Here is a 21,146-nt window from a genome sequence, read left to right on the forward strand (position 1 = left end):
TCAGGCATGGTGGCTCACGCCTGTAATCCCAGGACTTTCTGAGGCTGAGGCAGATGGATCACCTGAGGTCAGGAATGTGAGATCAGACTGCTCAGCATAGTGATACTCCATCTCTACTAAAAATACAAAAATTAGCTGGTTGTGTTGATGCACGCCTGTAATCCCACCAACAGGGAGGCTGAGGCAGCAGAATTGCTTGAACCTGGGAGATGGAGGGTGCAATGAGCCGAGATTGTGCCACTGCACTCCAGCCTGTGGAACAGGGCGAGACTCCGTCTGAAAAAAAAAGAAAAACAAAATAAACTTCATGACAAGGATGAGGAGTTAGCTCGTTTTCAAGAAAATTAAAACTGGTATTTTGGGTAGCATTTTCTGTGGTTTAGGACCTTAGTTATATAAGAAGGAAGAATATGATTTGCCGTACTTGTCTCTTTTTGTCTCCCTTATCAACTAGTTGTATTGAATTTTTATGTAGTTTTCAGTGAGTGCAGCGTGTTCCACAAAAGCCTTTTCCTTTAATCACTTCCGTGTTGCCTCATCTCTTCTGAAATTCTTCATTAGCTTCCAGTTCAAATGGTTTTGCACTTGAATGATCTCTTCCTGACAATAACTGAAAATCCCCTTGCTCTGTTCATTCTTCCTTCATCACATTTTAAAATCATGATCAGCAATGCCCTTCCTTAGTTTCCCAAATCTGCCTTCCTAACTTGATTTAGGCATTACCTCAAAGCACACTTTCTCGTGTCATATGGTAAGATTTGTATCTATACTATACTATAGTAGAGCTTTAGTTTTTTTCTCAAGAACTTGTTGATAAGTCACTTGCCCCAAAGATGCCGTGAATTCCAGGTCAGTCATGAACCTCAGTTTCCTAGTCCCTCAAATTCCTGCCTCCCTGATAAGATGAGATGAGAAATGGGCTCAAGTGCTTGCAGACTTGTATTGAGCGCTCAGTTGGTGTAAAACGCTGAAACTGGCCACGGAAATACAGTGTGTAGTCCTTTCAGATGAACGGATAAACAGATGTGTGCTAGCAGTTAGTTAGGAAGAAATTCAAGGAAGGGTCAGGTGGAGAGATAAATACTATGCTTATTCAACAAAGCAACTGATGGGAACAGAAAGACCATGGGTGACATCTGAGCAGGGCTTGAAGGATGAGGAAGATTTGCCCCTACAGACATCGAGGGCAGTGTGGTATGGAAGTTTGAAAGTTTGCAGTGACTTTAAGGAATAGCAAGCACATGAGTAGAGGGAAGAATGGGGTGTCTGCTGAGTGTCATTTGCTTCAAGGAGTGCAGGTTTCGGGTGGGAGAGGACATGATCTAGGTGTTTTGTTTTATCAAGACAACACTGGATGATGTCTTCTAGTTGAAATATCACAGGAGTGAGACAGAGAGAGAGAGACTCATATTCATCTGATGGCAGAGATAACGATCTGAGTGAGGGAGGCGTAGGGGTTGACAGACACAAGTAGACCGATGCAGGTGATGCATGAAGTACCCTGTCCATAAGTCCCGGGTGGTGATATTTGTTGCTTCTCCCTTTTGGTGCCATCTTCACTATCCTGTCTTCTCTTCCACCACCACATTTAGCTGAAGCCCTAAGAGGATGGTTTGGGCTTGTTCTGAATATGGCCATGCTGGTCAGACACACTTTTTTATTGTTGTGGATGTTGTGTGCTCTTCTTTTGGTAGAAAAAAGAGATCGTCTCTGAGGCACCACCTTTGCTGTTTAGCAATGAAGAAGAGAAGGAGGCACCACTTGGAGGGAAGCCTGTGGAAAAGAAGGTTGAGAGTGCCAAGGAATCATCAGAATTTGGGAGAACTGATGTGGCCGAGTCTGAAAAGGTGGACCTTTTTCTCTCGTATACTTGAATACATTTGTCTCTCATGTGTTGTTTTAAACACACACAATCCCTTAAGTTTTTTGACCACAGAAAATAAATGGCACATTTGTAGACAGATTTGAAAACACAGACAAGGACATTTGAAAACACAGACACTGTGTCCCCACAGTGCAGGAAGCCTCTGCAGGGCCTTTCCTCCTGGTCCTTCTACAGGACACATGTACACTGCGGTGTGCCTACCACTGTCTCTGCAGTTACTGTCATGTCATGGCATCATTGCCTTTCTAACTTGTTCTCTTCTGTGCAGCGTTCCTGTTACCCTTGGTTCTCCTTTGGTCCCCAACTGTACTTGAATTTAAATGTCAGTTTTAGGCTGGGCACGGTGGCTCACGCCTGTAATCCCAGCACTATGGGAGGCTGAGGCAGGCAGATCATGAGGTCAGGATATTGAGACCATGCTGGCCATGGTGAAACCCCATCTGTACTGAAATACAAAAAATTAGCCAGGTGTGGTGGCGCACAGCTGTAGTCGCAGCTACTCAGGAGGCTGAGGCAGGAGAATCGCTTGAATCTCGGAGACGGAAGTTGCAGTGAGCCAAGATCATGCCAATGCACTCCGGCCTGGCAAAAGAGCAAGACTCTGTCTCAAAAAAAAAAAACAGTTTTAAGGAGATGCTAGTTAGCATCGTTTTACTTTTTTTTTTTTTTTGAGACGAAGTCTCACTCTGTCACTAGGCTGGAGTGCAGTGATGAGATCTAGGCTCACTGCAAACTCTACCTCCCGGGTTTGAGATTCTCCTGTCTCAGCCTGCTGAGTAGCTGGGACTACAGGTGTGCGCCACCATGACGGGCTAATTTTCATGTTTTTAGTAGAGATGGGGTTTCACCATGTTGGCCAGGATGGTCTTGATCTCTTGACCTTGTGATCCACCTACCTCCGCCTCCCAGAATGCTGGGATTGCAGGTGTGAGCCACCATGCCTGGCCCAGCATCCTTTTACTTTTAGATGGTGTTGGCAAGGAATTGCAGAGTAGAGTAAAATTTGTCCTCTTTCATGTCCTGGACAGTCTGCCATCTTTTGCAGGAAGCCTGTGGGTAATGCTGCTGTCCATGCTTGGCCATTCAGCCGTGTGGTTTCCTGCAGTCTCTATAGGCCTCCTCTCTTTCTCTAACTTTTCTTATATGCTGTGTGTCCATCTCCTTAGGTCTAATATCTCCCAGAGCCTGTGTGAAGAGCGTTGCATTTGCATTTCCTGCTGAGGCTCCTTGGAGCTACAGTGATACGAGCATTTTATTTGTACTTGTGTTCCTGCGTGACACTCACTTCCCAGTGGCTGTGTGAGGACCCCAGTCCTATTCCAATTGTGGTCCACACTTGACTGACTGGTTGCTGTGCTGCCTTCTCCCTCACTGAGTGTAAGCCCCTTGCAGATTGGGCCAGGTTTGTTTTGCTCACCATTTTATCTGTAGTACTTGGCATATTACCTTGCACATGGTACGCACTATGTTATAAATTATGTATTTCTTCCAAGGAGCATTTTTTGAATAGTTTGGGTACTCTGAAATCGGGATGTACCTCATAATCAATTGTTTCTTACCTGAAATGTGCTACTTGTTGAATGAATGAATGTTGCCTTTTAGAATTATTTTAGAGATTCTTCTTGAATTGAATATACAGTGTAAAGCCTTCTGCGATTCAAGGGTCTGATTTTGCCCTTTATATTTCCTCCTTGGAGCTTATGTATTAAATGCTAGGAATTCATGGTCCACTCTCAAAGATTGCCATTTGTGTTATCTTTGCCACTTAGAAGTTCTTCCTAGCTCATGAGCAACCGATGTGCATCAGGATTATAGCTGTCCTGTCACTTGGTAGGAGAGAGGGACCCATGGTCTTAAACTGCTTGGAAAAATGATCTTTGGCTATGGATGATTGTATAAAACTGTCTCTTGGAGCAGCCAGTCAAGAACTGACCTCAGTGTTTTGTTACTTGGGAGTAAATGTTATTCACTGTACCTTGAATCATGCAAATGTGGCGGTTACTGAATTAATGAGAAGCTTGGCAGGCTCCATGTAGGATTTGTATTTCCAAGTGTTACTTATTTTCTTTCCCTTTTTTTTTTTTTTTTTTTTTTTTTGAGACAGAGTTTTGCTCTTGTTACCCAGGCTGGAGTGCAATGGCGCGATCTCGGCTCACCGCAACCTCTGCCTCCTGGGTTCAGGCAATTCTCCTGCCTCAGCCTCCTGAGTAGCTGGGATTACAGGCACACGACACCGTGCCCAGCTAATTTTTTGTATTTTTAGTAGAGACGGGGTTTCACCATGTTGACCAGGATGGTCTTGATCTCTTGACCTCGTGATCCACCCGCCTCGGCCTCCCAAAGTGCTGGGATTACAGGCTTGAGCCACCGTGCCCGGCCTCCCTTATTATTTTTATTTTCAGGTAGGACTTTTGACTAGATCTGCTCAGGAAGCAGTCAAGCATTCTGATTTATTTTCTTCATCATCCCCATTGGACAAAGGAACCAAGGCTAGAACCAAAACTGTTCTTAGCTTGTTTGATGAGGAAGATGATAAAATGGAAAATCAAAACACTATCCAAGCTCCACAGAAAGAAGTAGGAAAGGTGAACGAAAGGCAGTAGTGGTTCAAATCTCTAGACAAGATAAAAGACTCTCATCTCATGGTGATCATTCTGTCATGTGAGTTACTAAAGGAATCTTATCCTTCAGTGCAGCATGTTAATGATTCTCTGTAATCATCTATATATTTGGGAATCTTAATCAAGAACTCTTACCTCAAGTAGCAATGTTAGGATAGGGGATTAGAATTTTACCCACCTCTTCTGGAATTTATAGACCTTGTTGTTCCTTCTAGCAAAGCTTTGTCCCTTGGCCAGTTATGGGATATAAGCAACAGGAAAAAGAAGTTAGGCTGAATCTGTACAGTTAAGTATTTCTAACATTCACTTTAAGAAATATGTGTTGTAGATGAACCTTTCATATTGATCGGATGTCAACAAACTCTTTCTGTAAAGGGTCTCATAATGACTATTTTAGCTTTTGTAGATCCTATGGGCTCTCTCATAACTGCCTACCTCTGCCATTGATAGCATGAAAGCAGCGCTAGGAAAGATGAAGACGGTTGGGCATGACTGTGTTCCAATAAATTTTATTAATAAAAATAGGTGATGGTCATTCTGTGAGATGAGTATGACCCTGATATTAAAACTAGGCAGAGACATTACCAGAAAACTACAGATACCCTTTATTAATGTAGATGCCGAAATCCTCAACAACATACTACTAAACCCAATCCAGCAAAAATCTAAAAAGGATTGCACACCATGAGAAGTGACATCTAAAAATCAATTAATGTTATATCAATACAATTGATATAATACACTGTATCAATAAAATACAGAATTAAAATGTACATGATCATCTCAACAGATGCAGAAAAAGCATTTAATAAAATCCAAACCTTTTCATGATAAAAAGCACTCAGTAAATTAGGCATACGAGGGAACTTAATGAACTTGATAAAGGGCATCTGTGAAATCGCACAGCTGATATCATACTTAATGATGAAAGAGTGCATGCTTTTCAATCCTAAGATCATGAATTACACAATGATGTCCACTCTTGGCAATTCTAATCAACCTCGTACTGGGGATTCTAAGCAGGGCACTTAGGTGAGAAAATGAAGAAAAGGCATTCAGATTGGAAAGAAGAAGTGAAGTAAAGCAATCTATCTGCAGATGGTATGATCTTTTATATAGAACATCTTAAGGAATCTACAAAAAGACTATTGGAACTAACTAAATTCATTAAGATTGCAGGATGTAAGATCAGTATGTGAAAATCAATTGTAGTTCTGTAAGCTAGTAATTAACAGTTAACTAGCTTATGAAAGTTACTAGTAGTACCATTTTTTTTCTTGAGACAGAGTTTCGCTCATGTCGCTCAGGCTGGAGTACAATGGCGCGATCTCAGCTGACTGCAACTTAGGCCTCCCAGGTTCAAGTGATTATCCTGCCTCAGCCTCCCAAGTAGCTGGGATTACAGGCACCCGCCACCATGCCTAGCTAATTTTTTTTTTTTTTTTTTTGAGACGGAGTTTTGCTCTTGTTACCCAGGCTGGAGTGCAATGGCGCAATCTTGGCTCACCGCAACCTCCACCTCCTGGGTTCAGGCAATTCTCCTGCCTCAGCCTCCTGAGTAGCTGGGATTACAGGCACATGCCACCATGCCCAGCTAATTTTTTATACTTTTAGTAGAGACAGGATTTCACCATGTTGGCTGGGCTGATCTCAAACACTTGACCTCAGCTCATCCGCCTGCCTTGGCTTCCCAAAGTGCTGAGATTACAGGTATGATCCACCATGCCCAGCCTGCTAGTAGTGACTTTCACAAGCAATTACTAGCTTATGAATGAAATTAAGAAATCTGTTTTTTTAAAACAGTGATATGAAGAATGGTATAGGTTAAATTTATACTTAGGAATAAATTTAACAAAAGTACAATAAAACCTACAAAAAAATGAAAGAAATTAAAGACCTAAATTAGATGGAAAGACATCTTGTGTTTAGGGACCAGAAGCCTTAATATTGGTAAGGTGGCAATACTTCCTTCCCAAATTGTTATGTAATGTAATCTCTATCAAAATTCCAGCTTGGTTTTTGCAGAAATGGACAAGCTGATCCTAAAATTTTTATGGAAGTGCAAGAGATCTATAGTCTTGAAAAGGAAGAACCAAGGTAGAAGACCCCCACTTCCTGATTTCAAAACTTAACTTTAAGACAGGGTGGTATTGGCATAAGGTTAAAATATATAGATCAGTGAGGTAGAAATTGAGAGTCTAGAAATAAACCCTCACAGTTACAGTCAGTTGCTTAAGGTGCCAAGATATTTCAATGGGAACAGAATAGTGTTTTCAGCAGATGTGCCAGGATGCTGATTATCTACATTCAAAAGAATGGAGTTGGACCATTAATAAATAAACTCAGATCCAATGTAAGATCCAAATATAAGACCTAAAACTATACAACTTTTAGAATCTAAAGAATATATGAGTAAATCATCATGACCTTGGATTAGGCAAAGCCTTCTTAGATAAGACACCAAAAGCACAAGTGACAAAAATAGCCAAATTGGACTTTATTAAAATGAAAAACATTGTGCTTCAAAGGGCACCATCTGGAAAATCAAATGACCACTCACAAAATGAGAGAAAAGATTTGCAAATCATGTATTTGATAAAGGACTTACATCCAGAATATGTAAAAGACTTATAAGTCAATAATAACAAGACAAGTAGCCCAGATGAAAGAAGGGATAGGCCAGGCATTATGGCTCATGCCTGTAACACCAGCACTTTGGGAGACCAAGGCAAGAGGACTGCTTTAGGCCAAGAGTTTGAGACCAGCCTGGGCAACATAGCAAGACCGTGTCTCTTAAGAAAAATTTATAAAATTAGCCAGGCATGGGGATATGCTCCTATAGTTGTGTCTGCTTGGGAAGTTGAGGTGGAAGAGTCCTTTGAGCCTAGGAGTTCAAGGCTATAGTGTGCTGTGATCATATCACTATACTTTAGGCTGAGTGATGGAATGAGACCCTGTTTTAAAAAAATAGGACAGAGGTCTGAATAGAGATTTTACCAAAGAGGATATACAAATGGCCTAAAAGCATATGAAAAAATGCTCAGCATCAGGGAAGTCAAAACCACAATGACATACCACTTCATAGCCAGGAAGAGGAATATAATAAACAAAAAAGGAAAATAATGAGTGTTGGTAAGGATGTGGAAAAATGGAAATCCTCATTCCTTGCTGCTGCAGATGTGGAATGGCACAACCACTTTGAAAACAGTTTGCTGTTCTTCAAATTCTTATAACATAGAGTTACCACATATCCAGGAATTTTATTCCTAGGTATATATCCAAGAGAAATAAAAACATATGTTCACACAAAACCTGAATATGATTGTTCCCAGCAGCATTATTCATGATAGCCAAAAGATAGAAACAATGTTGAAACATAATACAGTATTTCCATACAATGGAATATTATTTGGTAATAAAAAAGGCTAAGTACTGATGCATGCTGCAACATGGATGAACCTTGAAAACCTTCTAAGTGAAATAAGCCAGTCATGAAGGACCCACAGGTGTGATTCCATTTCTATGAAATGTCCGGATTACACATATCCATGAAGACAGAGTAGATTAGTCGGTGCTGGGGTCTGGGAGTGGCGGTGAGCAGGAATGGATAATTACTGCTAAAGGTTTGGGGTTTCTTTTAGGAATGATGAGAATGTTCTAACTTACATTGTGGTAGTGGTTGCATAAATCTGAATATACTAAAAAATCATTGAATTTTACATGGTAAATGGGTATATTTTCTGGTGTATGAATTTGATCTCAATGGCGATGTTAAACCAGGTTGACAGGTCATAGATTGCCAATCCGTTTTACAGATCAAACTGAAGAAATAGTCTGTTTCTTTCTACAAAAAGTGTTTTATGAATTTTTTTCTTATACTAATACTGTAACCCTATTTATAAATGAGAGCTGCACATAGTGAATATGATTAATTTGATATATTTTCTCCCAGTCTCTTACTGTATATGGTTTTGTAATGTTTTTCCATAGTTGTGAAACATTTAACCTTACTTACTGTGTTGAAGTCATTTTTGTTTGTTTTTTGAGACAGAGTGTTGCTCTGTTGCGAGGCGCCAGGCTGGAGTGCTGTGGCACAATCTCAGCTCACTGCAAACTCCGCCTCCCGGGTTCAAACAGTTCTCCTGCCTCAGCCTCCCAAGTAACTGGGACTACAGGCGCGTGCCACCATGCCCAGCTAATTTTTGTATTGGCCAGGATGGTCTCCATCTCTTGACCTCGTGATCTGCCCGCCTCGGCCTCCCAAATTGCTGGGATTACAGGCGTGAGCCACCACGCCCTGCCTAAACTCATTTTTATATATAACAATAATATTTAGTGTTAATGTGATTTATTTTGTCCGAAGTCAGTTTTCGGGTAGTTTTTTTTTTTTTATTCTTTTGAGATGGAGTCTTATTCTCTTGCTGGGGCTGGAGTGTAATAATATGATCTCGGCTCACTGGAGCCTCTGGATTCTCCTGCCTAAGCCTCCTGAGTATCTGGGACCACAGGTACATGCCACATGCCCAGCTAATTCTTGTATTTTTAGTAGAGATGGGGTTTCACCATGTTCACCAGGCTGGTCTTGAACTCCTGGCCTAGGGTGATCTGCCCACCTCAGCCTCCCAAAGTGCTGAGATTACAGGCATGAACCACCAAGCCTGGCCTTTTTGTTAAGTTTTAGTCTGTGGCTGTGATACTAAAGAAATAGGGATGAATTTTAGATTATCAGGTCTGGAGCATTATATTATCAGACCAATAATGTTGATTTTAAATGTTAGAGATCTAGTAAACAAAAAGGGACTCACTTGGAGTCTGAAAGTAGGACAGAAGTGATGGATAGGCATGGGAAGGCTTGTGGTCACACCATGCCAGGTCTTTGGCTTACAGTGCTTACAGGTGAGGGATACGTATTTGACCACTTATGTAGTCTGTGGTTGAGTCAGCTGCTGTCTCTTCTTCCCTTTGGGAATGAGATAGAGCGAACTCATTCAATTGTGTATTTTTTAATCTCCAAAATGTTTCTCATTATGGAACTAACGGATTGTTTTTCTTTCTTTTTTTTTTTTTTTTTTCTGAGACGGAGTCTTGCTCTGTCCCCAGGCTGGAGTGCAGTGGCGCAGTCTCAGCTCACTGCAACTTCCGCCTCCTGGGTTCAAGCGATTCTTCTGCCTCAGCCTCCCGAGTAGCTGGGACCACAGGCACGTGCCACCACGCCTGGCTAATTTTTGTATTTTAAGTAGAGATGCGGTCTCACCATGTTGGCCAGGATGGTCTCGATCTCTTGACCTCATTATCTGCCCACCTCAGCCTCCCAGAGTGCTGGGATTACAGTCATGAACCACCGTGCCCGGCCTGGATCGTTTTTCTAAGAAAAATTTTAGATACTATACAAGGTTTATATAATATATATAATCTGGAAAGATTATCGCTAAACCTTGTGTATACAAACATATATATATGACTTTGTATTTATAAATATATTTTCTGTTATTTTTGGTAGCTCCATAGTGTTCCATTTTGTTAGTGTTTCATTCCCTTACAGAGTGCTCTTTAGGCTGTGGCCAGCCTTCTGCTCACATAATACAGCTGTAGGGACATCTTTGTCGTGTCCATCTTTACATGTGTAACTTCCTTGAGATGAGCTCTTAGAAATCTAATCACACGTGACCTTCCCTCCTATTCCCAGGGCCATGATCCTGATGCCCGCCCCAAGAGCACAGGTGTCTTCCAGGATGGAGAGCTCCTTTTCAGCCACAAGCTCCAAAAGGACAATGACCCAGATGTTGACCTTTGTGCCGGCACTAAAACAACCAAGGTCAGTTCCAAAGGGTTCTCCACATTATGGCTTTGTTACTGTATTGGCTACTGTCTCAACTGCTCACCTAGTTCTCTTTGTAAATTGTTTTCTTTTGGATATTGAACCCGAGTCTTGTTTCTTCTAGTTGTTAGAGCCAAGTGTTGGGAGCCTGTTTGGGGACGATGATGATGATGATCTTTTCAGCTCTGCCAAGTCCCAGCCTTTGGTATCAGCCTTTCGTTCTCAGTACTGGGTTGTGTGGGAAAGATTATGGGAAAGGAAACTAATGTGCAGTGAGGTGATTAAGGAAAATCTTCAGAGAGTCGTGGTGCTTCCCAGTAAATGAATGGCAGATAACATGCCGAGGGGAGCGTGGGTGGAGGATGCAATGCTTAGTTTGTGCTGTTCCCTATCTTATGTTCCCTAAACTAACATTAAAACATTAACAGTCCAGTTTCTCTGACTGCACTACTGAGAGCTGCACATAGTGAATATGATTAATTTGATATATTTTCTCCCAGTCTCTTACTGTGTGTGGTTTAGTAATGTTTTTCCATGGTTGTGAAACATTTAACCTTACTTACTGTGTTGAAGTCATTTTTTTTTGTTTTTTGAGACAGAGTGTTGCTCTGTTGCCAGGCGCCAGGCTGGAGTGCTGTGGCACAATCTCAGCTCACTGCAACCTCCGCCTCCCGGGTTCGAGCAGTTCTCCTGCCTCAGCCTCCCGAGTAACTGGGACTACAGGCGCGCGCCACCATGCCCAGCTAATTTTTGTATTTTTAGTAGAGATGGGGTCTCACCATGTTGGCCAGGATGGTCTCCATCTCTTGACCTCGTGATCCGCCCGCCTCGGCCTCCCAAAGTGCTGGGATTACAGGCGTGAGCCACCGCGCCCTGCCTAAACTCATTTTTATATATAACAATAATATTTAGTGTTAATGTGATTTATTTTGTCCGCAGTCAGTTTTCGGGTAGTTTTTTTTTTATTCTTTTGAGATGGAGTCTCATTCTCTTGCCCAGGCTGGAGTGCAATAATGTGATCTCGGCTCACTGGAGCCTCTGTCTCCCAGGTTCTAGGGTTCTCCTGCCTCAGCCTCCTGAGTATCTGGGACCACAGGGGCACGCCACATGCCCAGCTAATTTTTGTATATTTAGTAGAGATGGGGTTTCACCATGTTCACCAGGCTGGTCTTGAACTCCTGGCCTAGGGTGATCTGCCCACCTCAGCCTCCCAAAGTGCTGAGATTACAGGCATGAACCACCAAGCCTGGCCTTTTTGTTAAGTTTTAGTCTGTGGCTGTGATACTAAAGAAATAGGGATGAATTTTAGATTATCAGGTCTGGAGCATTATATTATCAGACCAATAATGTTGATTTTAAATGTTAGAGATCTAGTAAACAAAAAGGGACTCACTTGGAGTCTGAAAGTAGGACAGAAGTGATGGATAGGCATGGGAAGGCTTGTGGTCACACCATGCCAGGTCTTTGGCTTACAGTGCTTACAGGTGAGGGATACGTATTTGACCACTTATGTAGTCTGTGGTTGAGTCAGCTGCTGTCTCTTCTTCCCTTTTGGGAATGAGATAGAGCGAACTCATTCAATTGTGTATTTTTTAATCTCCAAAATGTTTCTCATTATGGAACTAACGGATTGTTTTTCTTTCTTTCTTTCTTTCTTTTTTTTTTCTGAGACGGAGTCTTGCTCTGTCCCCAGGCTGGAGTGCAGTGGCGCAGTCTCAGCTCACTGCAACTTCCGCCTCCTGGGTTCAAGCGATTCTTCTGCCTCAGCCTCCCGAGTAGCTGGGACCACAGGCACGTGCCACCACGCCTGGCTAATTTTTGTATTTTAAGTAGAGATGCGGTCTCACCATGTTGGCCAGGATGGTCTCGATCTCTTGACCTCATTATCCGCCCACCTCGGCCTCCCAGAGTGCTGGGATTACAGTCATGAACCACCGTGCCCGGCCTGGATCGTTTTTCTAAGAAAAATTTTAGATACTATGCAAGGTTTATATAATATATATAATCCGGAAAGATTATCGCTAAACCTTGTGTATACAAACATATATATATGACTTTGTATTTATAAATATATTTTCTGTTTTTTTGATAGCTCCATAGTGTTCCATTTTGTTAGTGCTTCATTGCCTTCCAGAGTGCTCTTTAGGCTGTGGCCAGCCTTCTGCTCACATAATACAGCTGTAGGGACATCTTTGTCGTGTCCATCTTTACATGTGTAACTTCCTTGAGATGAGCTCTTAGAACTCTAATCACACGTGACCTTCCCTCCTATTCCCAGGGCCATGATCCTGATGCCCGCCCCAAGAGCACAGGTGTCTTCCAGGATGAAGAGCTCCTTTTCAGCCACAAGCTCCAAAAGGACAGTGACCCAGATGTTGACCTTTTTGCCGGCGCTAAAACAACCAAGGTCAGTTCCAAAGGGTTCTCCACATTATGGCTTTGTTACTGTATTGGCTACTGTCTCAACTGCTCACCTAGTTCTCTTTGTAAATTGTTTTCTTTTGGATATTGAACCCGAGTCTTGTTTCTTCTAGTTGTTAGAGCCAAGTGTTGGGAGCCTGTTTGGGGACGATGAAGATGATGATCTTTTCAGCTCTGCCAAGTCCCAGCCTTTGGTATCAGCCTTTCGTTCTCAGTACTGGGTTGTGTGGGAAAGATTATGGGAAAGGAAACTAATGTGCAGTGAGGTGATTAAGGAAAATCTTCAGAGAGTCGTGGTGCTTCCCAGTAAATGAATGGCAGATAACATGCCGAGGGGAGCGTGGGTGGAGGATGCAATGCTTAGTTTGTGCTGTTCCCTATCTTATGTTCCCTAAACTAACATTAAAACATTAACAGTCCAGTTTCTCTGACTGCACTACTGAGAGCTGCACATAGTGAATATGATTAATTTGATATATTTTCTCCCAGTCTCTTACTGTGTGTGGTTTAGTAATGTTTTTCCATGGTTGTGAAACATTTAACCTTACTTACTGTGTTGAAGTCATTTTTTTTTGTTTTTTGAGACAGAGTGTTGCTCTGTTGCCAGGCGCCAGGCTGGAGTGCTGTGGCACAATCTCAGCTCACTGCAACCTCCGCCTCCCGGGTTCGAGCAGTTCTCCTGCCTCAGCCTCCCGAGTAACTGGGACTACAGGCGCGCGCCACCATGCCCAGCTAATTTTTGTATTTTTAGTAGAGATGGGGTCTCACCATGTTGGCCAGGATGGTCTCCATCTCTTGACCTCGTGATCCGCCCGCCTCGGCCTCCCAAAGTGCTGGGATTACAGGCGTGAGCCACCGCGCCCTGCCTAAACTCATTTTTATATATAACAATAATATTTAGTGTTAATGTGATTTATTTTGTCCGCAGTCAGTTTTCGGGTAGTTTTTTTTTTTATTCTTTTGAGATGGAGTCTCATTCTCTTGCCCAGGCTGGAGTGCAATAATGTGATCTCGGCTCACTGGAGCCTCTGTCTCCCAGGTTCTAGGGTTCTCCTGCCTCAGCCTCCTGAGTATCTGGGACCACAGGGGCACGCCACATGCCCAGCTAATTTTTGTATATTTAGTAGAGATGGGGTTTCACCATGTTCACCAGGCTGGTCTTGAACTCCTGGCCTAGGGTGATCTGCCCACCTCAGCCTCCCAAAGTGCTGAGATTACAGGCATGAACCACCAAGCCTGGCCTTTTTGTTAAGTTTTAGTCTGTGGCTGTGATACTAAAGAAATAGGGATGAATTTTAGATTATCAGGTCTGGAGCATTATATTATCAGACCAATAATGTTGATTTTAAATGTTAGAGATCTAGTAAACAAAAAGGGACTCACTTGGAGTCTGAAAGTAGGACAGAAGTGATGGATAGGCATGGGAAGGCTTGTGGTCACACCATGCCAGGTCTTTGGCTTACAGTGCTTACAGGTGAGGGATACGTATTTGACCACTTATGTAGTCTGTGGTTGAGTCAGCTGCTGTCTCTTCTTCCCTTTTGGGAATGAGATAGAGCGAACTCATTCAATTGTGTATTTTTTAATCTCCAAAATGTTTCTCATTATGGAACTAACGGATTGTTTTTCTTTCTTTCTTTCTTTCTTTTTTTTTTCTGAGACGGAGTCTTGCTCTGTCCCCAGGCTGGAGTGCAGTGGCGCAGTCTCAGCTCACTGCAACTTCCGCCTCCTGGGTTCAAGCGATTCTTCTGCCTCAGCCTCCCGAGTAGCTGGGACCACAGGCACGTGCCACCACGCCTGGCTAATTTTTGTATTTTAAGTAGAGATGCGGTCTCACCATGTTGGCCAGGATGGTCTCGATCTCTTGACCTCATTATCCGCCCACCTCGGCCTCCCAGAGTGCTGGGATTACAGTCATGAACCACCGTGCCCGGCCTGGATCGTTTTTCTAAGAAAAATTTTAGATACTATGCAAGGTTTATATAATATATATAATCCGGAAAGATTATCGCTAAACCTTGTGTATACAAACATATATATATGACTTTGTATTTATAAATATATTTTCTGTTTTTTTGATAGCTCCATAGTGTTCCATTTTGTTAGTGCTTCATTGCCTTCCAGAGTGCTCTTTAGGCTGTGGCCAGCCTTCTGCTCACATAATACAGCTGTAGGGACATCTTTGTCGTGTCCATCTTTACATGTGTAACTTCCTTGAGATGAGCTCTTAGAACTCTAATCACACGTGACCTTCCCTCCTATTCCCAGGGCCATGATCCTGATGCCCGCCCCAAGAGCACAGGTGTCTTCCAGGATGAAGAGCTCCTTTTCAGCCACAAGCTCCAAAAGGACAGTGACCCAGATGTTGACCTTTTTGCCGGCGCTAAAACAACCAAGGTCAGTTCCAAAGGGTTCTCCACATTATGGCTTTGTTACTGTATTGGCTACTGTCTCAACTGCTCACCTAGTTCTCTTTGTAAATTGTTTTCTTTTGGATATTGAACCCGAGTCTTGTTTCTTCTAGTTGTTAGAGCCAAGTGTTGGGAGCCTGTTTGGGGACGATGAAGATGATGATCTTTTCAGCTCTGCCAAGTCCCAGCCTTTGGTATCAGCCTTTCGTTCTCAGTACTGGGTTGTGTGGGAAAGATTATGGGAAAGGAAACTAATGTGCAGTGAGGTGATTAAGGAAAATCTTCAGAGAGTCGTGGTGCTTCCCAGTAAATGAATGGCAGATAACATGCCGAGGGGAGCGTGGGTGGAGGATGCAATGCTTAGTTTGTGCTGTTCCCTATCTTATGTTCCCTAAACTAACATTAAAACATTAACAGTCCAGTTTCTCTGACTGCACTACTGAGAGCTGCACATAGTGAATATGATTAATTTGATATATTTTCTCCCAGTCTCTTACTGTGTGTGGTTTAGTAATGTTTTTCCATGGTTGTGAAACATTTAACCTTACTTACTGTGTTGAAGTCATTTTTTTTTGTTTTTTGAGACAGAGTGTTGCTCTGTTGCCAGGCGCCAGGCTGGAGTGCTGTGGCACAATCTCAGCTCACTGCAACCTCCGCCTCCCGGGTTCGAGCAGTTCTCCTGCCTCAGCCTCCCGAGTAACTGGGACTACAGGCGCGCGCCACCATGCCCAGCTAATTTTTGTATTTTTAGTAGAGATGGGGTCTCACCATGTTGGCCAGGATGGTCTCCATCTCTTGACCTCGTGATCCGCCCGCCTCGGCCTCCCAAAGTGCTGGGATTACAGGCGTGAGCCACCGCGCCCTGCCTAAACTCATTTTTATATATAACAATAATATTTAGTGTTAATGTGATTTATTTTGTCCGCAGTCAGTTTTCGGGTAGTTTTTTTTTTTATTCTTTTGAGATGGAGTCTCATTCTCTTGCCCAGGCTGGAGTGCAATAATGTGATCTCGGCTCACTGGAGCCTCTGTCTCCCAGGTTCTAGGGTTCTCCTGCCTCAGCCTCCTGAGTATCTGGGACCACAGGGGCACGCCACATGCCCAGCTAATTTTTGTATATTTAGTAGAGATGGGGTTTCACCATGTTCACCAGGCTGGTCTTGAACTCCTGGCCTAGGGTGATCTGCCCACCTCAGCCTCCCAAAGTGCTGAGATTACAGGCATGAACCACCAAGCCTGGCCTTTTTGTTAAGTTTTAGTCTGTGGCTGTGATACTAAAGAAATAGGGATGAATTTTAGATTATCAGGTCTGGAGCATTATATTATCAGACCAATAATGTTGATTTTAAATGTTAGAGATCTAGTAAACAAAAAGGGACTCACTTGGAGTCTGAAAGTAGGACAGAAGTGATGGATAGGCATGGGAAGGCTTGTGGTCACACCATGCCAGGTCTTTGGCTTACAGTGCTTACAGGTGAGGGATACGTATTTGACCACTTATGTAGTCTGTGGTTGAGTCAGCTGCTGTCTCTTCTTCCCTTTTGGGAATGAGATAGAGCGAACTCATTCAATTGTGTATTTTTTAATCTCCAAAATGTTTCTCATTATGGAACTAACGGATTGTTTTTCTTTCTTTCTTTCTTTCTTTTTTTTTTCTGAGACGGAGTCTTGCTCTGTCCCCAGGCTGGAGTGCAGTGGCGCAGTCTCAGCTCACTGCAACTTCCGCCTCCTGGGTTCAAGCGATTCTTCTGCCTCAGCCTCCCGAGTAGCTGGGACCACAGGCACGTGCCACCACGCCTGGCTAATTTTTGTATTTTAAGTAGAGATGCGGTCTCACCATGTTGGCCAGGATGGTCTCGATCTCTTGACCTCATTATCTGCCCACCTCGGCCTCCCAGAGTGCTGGGATTACAGTCATGAACCACCGTGCCCGGCCTGGATCGTTTTTCTAAGAAAAATTTTAGATACTATGCAAGGTTTATATAATATATATAATCCGGAAAGATTATCGCTAAACCTTGTGTATACAAACATATATATATGACTTTGTATTTATAAATATATTTTCTGTTTTTTTGATAGCTCCATAGTGTTCCATTTTGTTAGTGCTTCATTGCCTTCCAGAGTGCTCTTTAGGCTGTGGCCAGCCTTCTGCTCACATAATACAGCTGTAGGGACATCTTTGTCGTGTCCATCTTTACATGTGTAACTTCCTTGAGATGAGCTCTTAGAACTCTAATCACACGTGACCTTCCCTCCTATTCCCAGGGCCATGATCCTGATGCCCGCCCCAAGAGCACAGGTGTCTTCCAGGATGAAGAGCTCCTTTTCAGCCACAAGCTCCAAAAGGACAGTGACCCAGATGTTGACCTTTTTGCCGGCGCTAAAACAACCAAGGTCAGTTCCAAAGGGTTCTCCACATTATGGCTTTGTTACTGTATTGGCTACTGTCTCAACTGCTCACCTAGTTCTCTTTGTAAATTGTTTTCTTTTGGATATTGAACCCGAGTCTTGTTTCTTCTAGTTGTTAGAGCCAAGTGTTGGGAGCCTGTTTGGGGACGATGAAGATGATGATCTTTTCAGCTCTGCCAAGTCCCAGCCTTTGGTATCAGCCTTTCGTTCTCAGTACTGGGTTGTGTGGGAAAGATTATGGGAAAGGAAACTAATGTGCAGTGAGGTGATTAAGGAAAATCTTCAGAGAGTCGTGGTGCTTCCCAGTAAATGAATGGCAGATAACATGCCGAGGGGAGCGTGGGTGGAGGATGCAATGCTTAGTTTGTGCTGTTCCCTATCTTATGTTCCCTAAACTAACATTAAAACATTAACAGTCCAGTTTCTCTGACTGCACTACTGAGAGCTGCACATAGTGAATATGATTAATTTGATATATTTTCTCCCAGTCTCTTACTGTGTGTGGTTTAGTAATGTTTTTCCATGGTTGTGAAACATTTAACCTTACTTACTGTGTTGAAGTCATTTTTTTTTGTTTTTTGAGACAGAGTGTTGCTCTGTTGCCAGGCGCCAGGCTGGAGTGCTGTGGCACAATCTCAGCTCACTGCAACCTCCGCCTCCCGGGTTCGAGCAGTTCTCCTGCCTCAGCCTCCCGAGTAACTGGGACTACAGGCGCGCGCCACCATGCCCAGCTAATTTTTGTATTTTTAGTAGAGATGGGGTCTCACCATGTTGGCCAGGATGGTCTCCATCTCTTGACCTCGTGATCCGCCCGCCTCGGCCTCCCAAAGTGCTGGGATTACAGGCGTGAGCCACCGCGCCCTGCCTAAACTCATTTTTATATATAACAATAATATTTAGTGTTAATGTGATTTATTTTGTCCGCAGTCAGTTTTCGGGTAGTTTTTTTTTTATTCTTTTGAGATGGAGTCTCATTCTCTTGCCCAGGCTGGAGTGCAATAATGTGATCTCGGCTCACTGGAGCCTCTGTCTCCCAGGTTCTAGGGTTCTCCTGCCTCAGCCTCCTGAGTATCTGGGACCACAGGGGCACGCCACATGCCCAGCTAATTTTTGTATATTTAGTAGAGATGGGGTTTCACCATGTTCACCAGGCTGGTCTTGAACTCCTGGCCTAGGGTGATCTGCCCACCTCAGCCTCCCAAAGTGCTGAGATTACAGGCATGAACCACCAAGCCTGGCCTTTTTGTTAAGTTTTAGTCTGTGGCTGTGATACTAAAGAAATAGGGATGAATTTTAGATTATCAGGTCTGGAGCATTATATTATCAGACCAGTAATGTTGATTTTAAATGTTAGAGATCTAGTAAACAAAAAGGGACTCACTTGGAGTCTGAAAGTAGGACAGAAGTGATGGATAGGCATGGGAAGGCTTGTGGTCACACCATGCCAGGTCTTTGGCTTACAGTGCTTACAGGTGAGGGATACGTATTTGACCACTTATGTAGTCTGTGGTTGAGTCAGCTGCTGTCTCTTCTTCCCTTTTGGGAATGAGATAGAGCGAACTCATTCAATTGTGTATTTTTTAATCTCCAAAATGTTTCTCATTATGGAACTAACGGATTGTTTTTCTTTCTTTCTTTCTTTCTTTTTTTTTTCTGAGACGGAGTCTTGCTCTGTCCCCAGGCTGGAGTGCAGTGGCGCAGTCTCAGCTCACTGCAACTTCCGCCTCCTGGGTTCAAGCGATTCTTCTGCCTCAGCCTCCCGAGTAGCTGGGACCACAGGCACGTGCCACCACGCCTGGCTAATTTTTGTATTTTAAGTAGAGATGCGGTCTCACCATGTTGGCCAGGATGGTCTCGATCTCTTGACCTCATTATCCGCCCACCTCGGCCTCCCAGAGTGCTGGGATTACAGTCATGAACCACCGTGCCCGGCCTGGATCGTTTTTCTAAGAAAAATTTTAGATACTATGCAAGGTTTATATAATATATATAATCCGGAAAGATTATCGCTAAACCTTGTGTATACAAACATATATATATGACTTTGTATTTATAAATATATTTTCTGTTTTTTTGATAGCTCCATAGTGTTCCATTTTGTTAGTGCTTCATTGCCTTCCAGAGTGCTCTTTAGGCTGTGGCCAGCCTTCTGCTCACATAATACAGCTGTAGGGACATCTTTGTCGTGTCCATCTTTACATGTGTAACTTCCTTGAGATGAGCTCTTAGAACTCTAATCACACGTGACCTTCCCTCCTATTCCCAGGGCCATGATCCTGATGCCCGCCCCAAGAGCACAGGTGTCTTCCAGGATGAAGAGCTCCTTTTCAGCCACAAGCTCCAAAAGGACAGTGACCCAGATGTTGACCTTTTTGCCGGCGCTAAAACAACCAAGGTCAGTTCCAAAGGGTTCTCCACATTATGGCTTTGTTACTGTATTGGCTACTGTCTCAACTGCTCACCTAGTTCTCTTTGTAAATTGTTTTCTTTTGGATATTGAACCCGAGTCTTGTTTCTTCTAGTTGTTAGAGCCAAGTGTTGGGAGCCTGTTTGGGGACGATGAAGATGATGATCTTTTCAGCTCTGCCAAGTCCCAGCCTTTGGTATCAGCCTTTCGTTCTCAGTACTGGGTTGTGTGGGAAAGATTATGGGAAAGGAAACTAATGTGCAGTGAGGTGATTAAGGAAAATCTTCAGAGAGTCGTGGTGCTTCCCAGTAAATGAATGGCAGATAACATGCCGAGGGGAGCGTGGGTGGAGGATGCAATGCTTAGTTTGTGCTGTTCCCTATCTTATGTTCCCTAAACTAACATTAAAACATTAACAGTCCAGTTTCTCTGACTGCACTACTGAGAGCTGCACATAGTGAATATGATTAATTTGATATATTTTCTCCCAGTCTCTTACTGTGTGTGGTTTAGTAATGTTTTTCCATGGTTGTGAAACATTTAACCTTACTTACTGTGTTGAAGTCATTTTTTTTTGTTTTTTGAGACAGAGTGTTGCTCTGTTGCCAGGCGCCAGGCTGGAGTGCTGTGGCACAATCTCAGCTCACTGCAACCTCCGCCTCCCGGGTTCGAGCAGTTCTCCTGCCTCAGCCTCCCGAGTAACTGGGACTACAGGCGCGCGCCACCATGCCCAGCTAATTTTTGTATTTTTAGTAGAGATGGGGTCTCACCATGTTGGCCAGGATGGTCTCCATCTCTTGACCTCGTGATCCACCCGCCTCGGCCTCCCAAAGTGCTGGGATTACAGGCGTGAGCCACCGCGCCCTGCCTAAACTCATTTTTATATATAACAATAATATTTAGTGTTAATGTGATTTATTTTGTCCGCAGTCAGTTTTCGGGTAGTTTTTTTTTTATTCTTTTGAGATGGAGTCTCATTCTCTTGCCCAGGCTGGAGTGCAATAATGTGATCTCGGCTCACTGGAGCCTCTGTCTCCCAGGTTCTAGGGTTCTCCTGCCTCAGCCTCCTGAGTATCTGGGACCACAGGGGCACGCCACATGCCCAGCTAATTTTTGTATATTTAGTAGAGATGGGGTTTCACCATGTTCACCAGGCTGGTCTTGAACTCCT

At 43.4% G+C, this 21,146-nt stretch overlaps 1 protein-coding gene across 10 annotated transcripts in view; it reads left to right on the forward strand.

The window, feature by feature from the left end:
• Positions 1-21,146, forward strand: part of LOC135271965 (WASH complex subunit 2A-like) — an 80,268-nt gene that overhangs the window by 24,338 nt on the left and 34,784 nt on the right. For 8 of the 10 annotated variants that reach the window (XM_064370089.1, XM_064370091.1, XM_064370088.1 and 5 more), the window contains 11 exons: positions 1,695-1,847; positions 10,193-10,321; positions 10,449-10,529; positions 12,603-12,731; positions 12,859-12,939; positions 15,014-15,142; positions 15,270-15,350; positions 17,425-17,553; positions 17,681-17,761; positions 19,835-19,963; positions 20,091-20,171. In XM_064370089.1, coding sequence (XP_064226159.1) covers positions 1,695-1,847; positions 10,193-10,321; positions 10,449-10,529; positions 12,603-12,731; positions 12,859-12,939; positions 15,014-15,142; positions 15,270-15,350; positions 17,425-17,553; positions 17,681-17,761; positions 19,835-19,963; positions 20,091-20,171 — 1,203 coding nt within the window. The remainder of the gene's footprint in view (positions 1-1,694; positions 1,848-10,192; positions 10,322-10,448; positions 10,530-12,602; positions 12,732-12,858; positions 12,940-15,013; positions 15,143-15,269; positions 15,351-17,424; positions 17,554-17,680; positions 17,762-19,834; positions 19,964-20,090; positions 20,172-21,146) is intronic. The other 2 variants (XM_064370092.1, XM_064370094.1) reach the window with 2 other exon arrangements.

Source organism: Aotus nancymaae, unplaced genomic scaffold (genome assembly GCF_030222135.1).
Source record: "Aotus nancymaae isolate 86718 unplaced genomic scaffold, 86718_ANA_hifiasm-v0.15.2.pri h1tg000099l, whole genome shotgun sequence".
NCBI classification, from domain to species: Eukaryota; Metazoa; Chordata; class Mammalia; order Primates; family Aotidae; genus Aotus; species Aotus nancymaae.